The 11,955-nt window shown below is 29.9% G+C and overlaps 1 protein-coding gene and 1 non-coding gene across 2 annotated transcripts in view; one reads left to right on the top strand and one right to left on the bottom strand.

Moving 5' to 3' along the window:
• LOC126779111 (endoplasmic reticulum junction formation protein lunapark-B) overlaps positions 1-2,851 on the bottom strand; it is a 28,419-nt gene extending 25,568 nt beyond the window's left edge. Inside the window, exon 1 of the mRNA XM_050502954.1 lies at positions 2,490-2,851. Coding sequence (XP_050358911.1) covers positions 2,490-2,516 — 27 coding nt within the window. The 5' untranslated portion in view covers positions 2,517-2,851. The remainder of the gene's footprint in view (positions 1-2,489) is intronic.
• Positions 2,852-10,872: 8,021 nt separating this feature from the next.
• LOC126779314 (U2 spliceosomal RNA) lies at positions 10,873-11,065 on the top strand. The gene has a single exon (XR_007670290.1). It is a non-coding gene; the product is annotated as a U2 spliceosomal RNA (small nuclear RNA).
• Positions 11,066-11,955: the final 890 nt, after the last annotated feature.

An 11,955-nucleotide genomic window follows, 5' to 3' on the forward strand; every position in this document is an offset into this window, starting at 1 on the left:
AAAGCGCTTTTGAATCGTCAATATTTTAACTTTACCACAGTTACAGAAAACAGCCTCTAGCACAAAACAAGCTAGCGAGAAGAAGTATTCACAATCATTGTTCTTGATCAGTCCTGTGTTATTTCGTTTCAATACAGAGTCGATATTATGAAGTGTAGTCTAAGAAATCTGGGTACGTAAATGTAACCAGTAAATATCACACAACTGGTCTAAGACTGCCTGTCTTTTTAAGAAAATTTTAGAGCTTATTACATTGCTGCTCCAAAGCATACATATGTGGAAACACATCAATTAAATAAAAAATTAAATATTGCAGCAAATTGAAAGAAATGTTACATTAATCGATAACATTAAAATATTTTTCTCATAAATATGTTACATAAAAAAATTGTGTAACGTTTGTTCTTCACAATCTCTCATCACAGATAAAAGTTAACAATCTCTCTGAAATGCACATGATCTTTGTAATAAAAAAAAAAATGAAGCGATATCGACAAATTGTGACATACTTTGTGATCATTTTATATGACAGATTGATTATAAAATTTATATTATACTTTTGTCACAATGTCCTTTGGTAGTGGATAGGATGTTATATATATTATATAAAATAGAGTCCCAGCATATTTGAATAATATAAATGATTATGTGTCATTTGAAAACCCTGTAATTCCTTGATAGTAGGCTTATATTAATATTCATTCGCTTTAAAGTGACTTAAAATGTTAAATGCAGATCACATAACATTCTGTACATCTGCTGTATATTAAAAGCACATAATTTGATGTTTTTTTTTTATAAAAAAGAATATGAAAAAATAAAAATTTAGTATATGTGTAGCTTAAAAACTTGACAGATCTACCATTCTAGTATCTATACTTACTGATCAGATGCTACAAATTTTTGACAGCATTTTAATTTCACGGCTCATTTAAAACAAATATCAATTAAAATACTCATCTTACTTTATATATTATCCAATTTTTTCAGAGCTAAGGTTAATGTTATACCAGGAAATAAAAATAGTAATACAATTGGAACTGTAACTAATAATTTGACATTCCACAGAAGGAGGCCGAGTACTGCATAACTTCTCACCCAAATTAAAAACAATGTTTATAATTTATTTACAAGTCCATAAGTGCTATAAGTTTTTATTTTTTAACGGACCACTTATTGATGAAGATACATTGCAAATGCTTTATAGTTATAATTCAATATAGTATTAAATTTTCACTAACCCATCTAACCTGCATATTTAAGCAGTAGAATAAATAATGAGTGGAAAATTAGTGTACAGACCGGCCTGCATAAAGCAATACTATTAATACCAGTAATCTCAATAAATGTATTTATCATTAAGTCTTCGAAATTACATATATTAAATATATTCTAAGCATTTATAGCAATTCCCCATTGAAGTATTATAATGTAATAATTAAAAGAAAATATTAATGCTATTTTTAGTTTAAGAAAACAAAATGAATCAAATAGTTTTGAATGTAAATAACGTTACACTTATAACAAGCTATAAATCAACAATACCGAGACTTGTAAACCAATTATTAAGTTTCCGAGGCCATCCTGTGATCTGTAGATGCATACATTATGTTTCAACTACAAATTATACTAAAATCTCTCCAATGGATAAGTGTGCCTTTTATACCAAATTCTATTCTTACTTTTTATTTCTGGTGGTAAAATAAAATGTCGCATAAAATAATCGATTATTAGATCGGATGATTTACACAATAAACAGTTATCAAGCTATTAATAATAAAAGTGTAAATTACTTAACTATGTAAATTGGTATATATGAAAGTGCAGAAACTTGATTTATATATATTGCATATTTAACTATAATTATAGAAGAAAAGGTTTCAACAAAACCTTCCTCTGGTATTTCAAAACCAGACTAACCTGTTTCAAGCAAATATCACAATGTATTCTAGTTTTATATTTGTACAATATAAAGACTTCTTGGTGTCAAGCCTTCATGTAACAACAAAAAAACTAGTCATGATAAACTACTTTCTATTCTTTAACTTTTTAAGACTGATTATGACTTAGTTTAAAATATATGACTGGATCATGTTATAGTAACATTTAATATAAAATGAGGGTACTTATTTAATTTTGTTTATTTAATTTAATAAGAGGAACTAATAAGACATATCAACTTTATAAGAGACAAATACAAATATTTTTAATTTGTTTAAGGATATTTAATTTGCTGTTTTTGTTATTCCTAGTAATTATGTATAATTGTCAACATATAATCACTATTTCCAGAATAAGTTTATCTTGTTTCAAAAGTATTAAATCTATTTCCACTAAGTAATTTTTTGTTTAATTAAAATAGCACCATTATCCGGTAGGATGCTACTTGTAGGTCATTTGAATTCGCGCCAGAACTTGTTAAATGCTAAACTATCGAAATAGTTTTGGCTATAATACAAAATAAGATTAATATGAATCTAAATACTTACGCGAAATCTAGATATTATCAGACCCATTTTCTTTCCAGGTACGTAATATAAAGTCCAAAATTACACACTTTTTAAGCACTGAATGAAGTTTGTTTTAAATGATTACTTTCCAAAAATAACTTTTTCATTACACATACGTTATTTTGATGACGAATATCTCTAACCTATAATGCCGACAAATATTGGAACATTTGAAGAATATTAGAGTAATTTAGAACACTTATTACGCACTGTAAAATTTCATATCCAAGTGAAATATTTAATTAGAATTAGAAAGAATAAATACTAGATCAAAAACTCGAAACAAATAAGACGCGAAGCGAATTGACAATTTGACACAATCCGTTTATTCACCCTCGAACCTTTTTATAATAATATGTCATTTGTGCTTCTAAGACTAAAGTATCTTTAAGCCATAGACAACTTTTTTATTTTATTTCATTATTGTTAATCGGGCACTAAACAAGCCATGAAGTCGAGTTACGATATTGTATACATACGACCAATTATTTTTATAAAAAAAATATGCCTTAAAATATTTTCTATTCAAAAATTAACGAAACCAAAACAAAATAAAAAAAATATTCAATTTATTTTGTTGCAACAACATGTTAAGATGATATGATAAGGTATATCGAGCTTTTACGTTGTTGTATGTAGATTACTATTTTTTCAATCTGTGTGACTTGACTTTTTTTTCAGAGTAAATTATTATACTTCGACAAGGTTCTCGAGAAGAAGTTTTCATTCGCATCATCATCGCCATAATTTCCATTTACTTACTATATATCGATATAAAAATTATCAAACAATAGTTTGCCTTTCCTTGTCTAAGAATTTTAGTATATGCTTTGTAAATGTATAAACAAACCCCCGAAGAAAGAATACACTTACTGTTAAACTATATATTAACTAAAATTTTGCCAATCAGTTATTATATATACAAATTAAGGACATCCAATTAGATATGGTATCACTTAACTGTTACAGCGGTTAACAAAATATGATATTTATGTCGATAATAATGCCGATCATGGTGACGCGTCAAAAGATCCTTTTCGATTTATAATTTATTATAATACACACAACACAAAACTGTTTTGTAAAACATATGATATACTATCGTATACTATACAAGTATGTAACGGTATCGTAAAAGTATTATTATAATGATTAGAAAAAGGTCGGAAAGTTGTAAAATAAAAATATTAGGCGAATTGTTACAAAATATAGAACTGATCGTAGTTACCGAATTAGTGGAACTTCGTCTTGTTCAAATAAGGAAATAAAAAAAAATCTGAACAAAATGTTTAATGATAAAAAAATATTATGATTTCATAAAAAAATATAGAATATAAATAACATAAAATAAAATTTGTCTAATTACAAATTGGTTGTTACTAAGAACAATAATTGGTACTAATAAAATAATGTTGCCAATCGCCAAAGCTAATAGTTACTTATTTGATCAACGTATGATGGTTTTTGTTTAAATATTTGTATTTTTTTTTTTTAAATCCAAATTATAATTTCAAAAACAAACACAATGGTAGTTACAAAATCAGAAGCGTAGCTACCGCCGTGTCAACCGTATCAAAGATACGGGGCCCCCTAGCCAAAATTCGTATAATGTTATCCAAAATTTCACTCGAACTATAATTTTTTAAAATATTAAAATATTATACAAATTTAAAAAATACAAAAAATCGAAATAAAAAAATATAAAAAAATCGCTGCAGTTAGAAAAAAGTTTCCTAAATTTTGATACAAGCCCATCGAGGGCAACGTCCCTGTATAAAATATAAAAAACGCTAGAGGTAACAAAAAAAATTGTTTGTACAATATAACCATTATATCCACTTTTATTTTAATTTCAATGTATTGCATTCAAAACGCAATTTAAAAATACAAACTTAAATTGCCAATAATTTGACACCTTACTCCTGTAAAAACAATCGTGATAATAATTTGTTATAATTGGACTTTATTGTATAAAGTATAAATAAATAGATATAATAATTATGTTTAGCTATTTTGTCATAATTATTCTGTGCGTTGACAAATTAATCACATATCATATTAATATTTTATATATATATATTATAAGTCAATCTTTCCGAACGTCATATGTCAAGCTGTCAGATTGGTTTTAAAAAGTAATACACGTTTGGCGGGAGGCAGCGCGTAATATGGTCAGGAGTATCACTAATATCATTTTTATAATAATAATTTATAAACCAGATTTTAATAAAAGTATTAAGTCAATAGTTCTTATATTTTTCCAATAAATGTAATATAATTTATTTTGTTTTGTTTATATCAAAAGTGGGATACAAACTCATCTCTTCTTTTGTTGAATCCTGGTTAATCTTTTCTTTTTGTTCTTATTATTATTATTTTTTTATAGTTTGTAGTTTGCGTTTATGTTTTGTGATAAATTTAATTCGTGATTATGGGGAAGCGCAATCATAGCCGATCTAAGGATAATAACGTTTCAAATCATCGTTATGGTTCTCGTAGTCGTTCTACCAACAGCTCGCGATCTAGAAGTATTTCTAATAACTCGGAATTACGTGAGTCGTTACAAACAATTATTGCTCAACTTAATGTGTGTTAAACATGTATTAGAAATATGAAAGGTTTATTTATTAAACAAGTATATTAATTGGTACAAATTATTTTTATTTTCTTTCTTTACACATAAACTAAATTGATCAGCCTTTTCAAACTATTTATCCATAAAATAATAATAAAATAAATTTAGTTTAAATTAACGTTCTCACTTATTAACCTCAGCTGACCCATTATATGTAATAATAGGCCTAAACTATATATATTTAAATTAAATATTGATGAATAATAATAAGAGTAAGCTATGAATTCCTTTCTACCATTAGGTAATAATTAATTTATGAAGTGACTTTATATAAATAACGAAATATCACCAAAATATACATATTACATACTTAAATTGTTTAATATTACTCGTACGAGCTACCGCAACTGTCAACTTTCCTCCACGTGCAGAATAGGATATCCCGTTTTTCTAACGTCGGTTTTCTCCAATGCCCCGTCCCTCCAAGATCTGTTGCAAAAATCCCTCTCTCTTTTTTTATCCAGCGTCCTGTCATTCTCCCTGTTTTCAGAATGGTCATTGACATTCTTAGTTGACAGTTATGATAGCTAGTCCATCCTGACGAAATTTGGTACCACGCAAATTAGTATATAATCATTTATATTGAAATAAAAAAAAAATAACCAACCATATCAGTAAAATGTATTAAACAATAACATCCTTACTTTAACATTTATAATGTGTTTAGAATTATAATTGTTTAGAAGATAGATCGGTACTGGCATCATCGAATTCTAATGTCGTAAATAATAATACAAGTGATACTGCTACAAAGATTGTTGAGGCTATTCATTCTTTAAAGAGTAGTTGTTCTCGTGACTATTATTCGTCAAATTTTGATCCTAATGTACACAATATTGATTCTTGGTTTGCTGAGGTAGATCGCGCGTAAAGTATTATCAAATAGAGTGATATATGACGCTTGTCTGACGCTCTGGATGACGCTGTCTTGGTTAGATGATTGGGCCACCACGGATCGTTCATGGAGTAATTTTAAAATTGATTTTAAATTATTGTGTGAAAAACGTTGATGTGGCTAGTATTTCGTATGATGTTATTTTAAATTCCGACGCTTACCCTACATTTGCGGAATATGCTCGTAGATCTTTGCTGCATTTACGTATGGTAAAAGCAAGGAACTAATGAACTAATGTTATAAGAGGAATTAATGAACCACATGTTAAAGCGTCAGCTATTAATCCTTCGTATGCCGGAGCGCATATATGCGCTCCCAATTTTGTACCCGTAGTATGAAGGAGCGTAGATATGCGCTCGAACGTTATCTCATAGTTCAAATTTTTAAATAAGTTTTTTATAAGTATAGTAATTAATATATATTTGCCTCCCTCTCTCTTTTTTATTAGATTATCATTTCGACCAATCAGCGACGACGAAATTCACGTCGCAAATTCGCGCGCCAACATCATTTTTTCGAATGCTCGAGGCCATATTTGTGAAATGTTTTTCGAATATAATTAAAACAACAGTAAAGTGATTTTATTCATGTTAACGAAGGTTCTCGGGTAAGCGTAGAATATATTTCTATATTCTATAAATACAATAGCTTTTTGCACTTTTTCCGCAAAGATTTTACTTAACCCTAAATAAAACTAATATTATTAAATTTTTAAACTTATCATTCAATTATAATATTAATAATTTATATTTTAATTATTTAAATAAAGTTATTATATTAAATTAATTTCATACGTAGGTATTTATCAATCTTTTTAAAATCATTTTTGTATCAACAAGATTCAGGTGTCAGTTTCAAGTTGTGTTCGGCTCTTACTATTTGTGAACTAATTTTATAACTTCATTGTTTCATATAAAGAAAATGAATAAGAAACATAATAATTTTCATAGACATTCTAAGGCGAGATTTAAAAATACTTTTCATTTTTAACAGATTTTGTTGTTTTAACTCAATAGTCATAATTTTTACTTACATGTACTTATAGGTAAAATGGTGTTATTAATTACGAAACAAAGATATTATTATTGTTTAGATGGAATTGAAACGGATCTATCTAGGATAATATTTTAGACATTGCCTTTTCCGGAATCACCTAAAGGAATGTTGCATATCATACAAAACATTGATCAGGTCCATATGCAAAGATCTGAACCCGATAGCTGACAGGCTTAAGTTTTTTTTTTTTTTTAATGCTAACAACAAAATCAGACTAGATTCGTCCAAGAGATTATTGTAAATATCTATAGTAGTTACGTGAATTTGTAGACATAATAATCTTATTCATATTAGTTGGTACTTTATAACACCTGAGCCGAGATGGCCCAGTGGTAAGAACGCGTGAATCTTAACAGATGATCGTGAGTTCAAGCCCGGGAAAGCACCACTGAATTTTCATGTGCTTAATTTGTGATTATAATTCATCTCGTGCTTTACGGTGAAGGAAAACATCGTGAGGAAACCTGCATGTGTCTAATTTCACTGAAATTCTGCCACATGTGTATTCCACCAACCCGCATTGGAGCAGCGTGGTGGAATAAGCTCCAAAACCTTCTCCTCAAAAAAGAGGAGAGGAGGCCTTTAGCTCAGCAGTGGGATATTCACAGGCTGTTACGGTACGGTTTACGGTTTTATAACACCCTGTTAGAGTAAACTTATTATGGATTAAAAAATACCTCTTAAATAAACATATTCAATTGAATTAATGTTTTAGTTAATAAATTCTAAAAATAGAAAAAAAAAAAATTATTTTTTATTTGAATGTTTAATTTAGCCTGTAATTAATATATATTTTGTTACGTACTTTTATATGAGCAATAAGAAAATGTTTTTCTTAATATATAATGTTGGCTTCCTAATTAATAAAATAACGATATGAGACATGTCAAATAATCATCATAATAAGAAATAAATATTCACTCGTAACTGATATATTCGAATCCGAGTTTCATAGGATTTTACAGGGAGGAAGCGGTGATATAAATGATGGAAACGCGTAAAAACGATCCGTGAACCATATCGGACTGAGAAAACCTTATATGAACAGATATTTTTAACATTGTATGGTAAAAAGAAAACTTATTTACCCAATTCCTTTATTAGAGACATTTGAAATATTTTTGCTACGTGGGATAAAAGCATAATGGAAAAGATTTTCATCATACCAATGAATTTAGGTGGCAAGTAAGGGATTCCTCTCGAATGTCTTCTTCAGGATTGCTATGAAGTTACGATAGCGAAACAGTATAAATTTTAATTTGGGGTGCGCAGTCGCAATGATGAATATTGGAATATGAAAAGACAATGTAAAGCGCCAAAACCTTACTTTAAAATATATGTAACAAAAATACCCTGATGTCAGCCCTAGATCTAGAATCTTCCAGCTTTGGTCTCAAAAAACTAAAGGATTTAAGAAATATCAGGGATCACTTAAAGTTTATAATCATTGATCAACCCTTTAAGTTATAATGTAGTTATAAATAGAATATTTTATATTTCACCATGAACTGGACTCACCTTCTGCAAAATCAAGTTAAAGATTAGCAACTTTGCTCTTAATTAAGATAATTTAGCATAGGTTTGAGAACAATTTTTGACGAGTATGCTGTATATACAAGTACCTTATCCGATGACATTACCTTGTTCTTGCCAATGTTTTGCGCTTATTTATTTAATAAAAAATACTATTTCAGCTTCAAGGAAGTTCATAAACTTTCATGCCAAAGTGGGCAGATATAGTACATGTTCAATGGAGCCAATTCAAGATTTAAATACAAGGGTTAAACGAAAGTTTTGTTTTATATATATATAGAAGGATGTTTACTAATTATACGTTCATGGTCGAGAATAATCCTAAAAAATCTTTCAATCTACGATACTGCGAACTGCGAACATAATCCCATACAATATAATTTAAGTCATTAACACTATTCGTAAAATCTAGATTGTGGTTCTATATATATATATATATATATATATATATATATATATGGTAACCTTCTCCTCAAAAAGAGGAGAGGAGGCCTTTAGCCCAGCAGTGGGACATTCACAGGCTGTTACGGACGGAATTACGGTTCTATGGTATTTTCACTTTGTGTTAAATCTAATACAATTAACGTAATTAAAATTGTGTTGTAAAAAACTAAAAACAATCATAATAAATGAGTAAAACAATGAGACTTTTATTCAAAAACAATATTTAAAATAATCTGGATATGAGAGCTAGTGATAAAAAAGAGTATACAAAAACTTTCGATAATATTGTCAAAATAAAGTTTACACCTGGCTATAGCAAACCATAGCGTGCGACCTATGAAAGAGACAGAAAAAAACTATCCCTTTCTTAGGTATGTTCTTTCTCTTTCACCCTATAAATCGGCGGCAGAGAAAGCATTTCTCATGGTGTGTGATGCGGCATACGAAGGGTTAATAAAAAACTTATGCCATGTGAATTAGTTAATAACTTGTCTACCTTTATCAAGCCAGCTTTAGTTACAACTAAGCAAATGACGCATTTTACGTCATATAAGTGTACGTAGCGAACTTTGTACGGCTAGCGAAAGGTCATTGTATAAGGCTGTTTCGTCTCGTTGGTCAGAGAAATTATTTATTTGAGAAGTCCTTATACCGAGCCAACTGTCCGGTATACCATTAGAATTAATAGTAGCAGCGGCAGTTCCCGTGATTTTATTTAGTATCCCGTTTAAGCAACATAAGTTAGTTATTTCACTACCGGGCACACTATTTAAATAATCCGATACTATTTGATCACAAATATTAATAAATCTCGTAAGTACATTATAATAACCCTACCATCGAATTCGGGCACAATCCTAAGGATTTTGTAAATGGTGTCCGGATCCTGAGCCATATTTGAATTTATATTATTATTTAAATTTGTTAACTCTAATTTATTTTATAAAATCCTATTATTATCTACGCTACGATGGGCCTGCTGCGATGCAGATTCCCGATATCTATAAACTCTTGAATGATAAATGTTGGAATCGGATTACATCTAGGATAGGAGCAACACGAGCATAGTTCAAATGTATAATTTAATTTAATTCAAACATATAATTCATTTCTGGTTTCTCCTCGTGAATCGAAGTTTGGATTCTCCTTCCGGTGCTGCAGAATACGAAATAAAATATAAAATAAAATAAAAAACAGAAAACAAAGTAAACCAATTTATTATGATGTCTGACAATAATAATTTAAACATTGAAAATACTGAATACTTACTGAAAAAAACCAACAGACCAATCACCAAACTACTAAGACTAATGTCAATATATGACTCTTCTGTAGTTACACTTGCTCAATCACCCTTTAAACCGAAACCCCTATATATTTATGTTTATCCCTAGAATATAATATGAGTGGGTGGTACCTATCGAGACGGGCTTGCACAAAGCTCTACAACCAAGTAACTTTATATTTTCTCACTACCTACCTATTCAGGTGTCTCATAATCGAAGCATTGCGCTTTTATTTAAATGAAAACGAAATAATCAATTTAATTAATATCAACTAAAAAATAGCAACATATATAATACACCTTTTTTGAGTCTAAAACTTTTTTTTTAATTTAGTTTCAATTATAATTGTTTATCTAGTTACCGACGCCCAATATTTTAGGTCGCCTTACGCTCACGTCACACAATGTTCACGACGTTCCATAGATGGCGCTTCACATTTCGTAGCGAATTCTGCATCGCGCTGGCTAGATTTTCGGTCGGTGAATCAGGTTTGCGGGATCGCTTACCTTCGGCATCGCTTCTCGGCCTTTTGGCTAAGATCAAAGTGTAGTATCTGTTCTTTTCAGCTTAATATCTGAAAGTTCCCGCACAGCGGGACCAGTATATTAAACTGATTTTTGTACCACGACAGGATGTTCGGGGCTCGCTCCACTCCCGTCACGGGTCGACCCGGCATTGCAGTGCCGCCGGGACCGGCCCACATAAACACTCATTATACGACCTGCGACTTGCTAAATGATGTAATATATAAGAAACTAAATGTTCGGAAGATTGTTTCATATTGTGACTATCTCACTGAACAATCAACAAACTACTATATACATTACACATACAACTGTTACCACGAGGTGTGGCGAGTTGAGGTTTCAGTATATAATATTATTATGTAAGTAGCTGAGCTTCTCAATTTCACTCGCTTAAAAATAGACTCTTTTATACTATATATAGCTGGACTGTCAGATGGGCCACCTCAATCCTAATAGTAAGTGGTCATCACTGCCCGTAGACATTGACCGTTAGAAATATGGACTATTCCTTACATCACCAATGCGCCACCAAGCTTGTGAACTAAGATATTATGATCCTTGTGCCTTCAACCCAAGACATCACAATTTACATCCTGATAAACCAGCCACTAGACTAATTTTAATTTTTTACAAGCAACAATTCAGCGTATGAAATATAATCTATTATTTACTTAAAATTGAGTAATTTTTATGTGATATAATTTGATAAAATATTTTTAGTAGAATTAATTGAAATATATACCATATATTTAATATGTATTAAGCGTTAGATTTACCAATAAATGTTGCTTAAGGGGTGATACAAATAACTGTCTTCCTCTTTCGAATGACAAATCAATGATGACGGAAAGAGATAAATCCGTTACCGTTAGTTGGCTGAGCATTAACGCCTAGTACGAGCGCCAAGGTTAAATTGGCTCGAGTATATTGTCAAATTTGAGGGACTCATTGACGCTAAATTAGAGTTTTTACTTTGTGTTCATTATGTTACAACATAAATAATGTTATATACTTACAAGCTCTTACTCCTCAAAAAGAGGAGAGGAAGCCTTTAGCCCAGCAGTGGGAC

Source organism: Nymphalis io, chromosome 28 (assembly GCF_905147045.1).
Source record: "Nymphalis io chromosome 28, ilAglIoxx1.1, whole genome shotgun sequence".
NCBI classification, from domain to species: domain Eukaryota; kingdom Metazoa; phylum Arthropoda; class Insecta; order Lepidoptera; family Nymphalidae; genus Nymphalis; species Nymphalis io.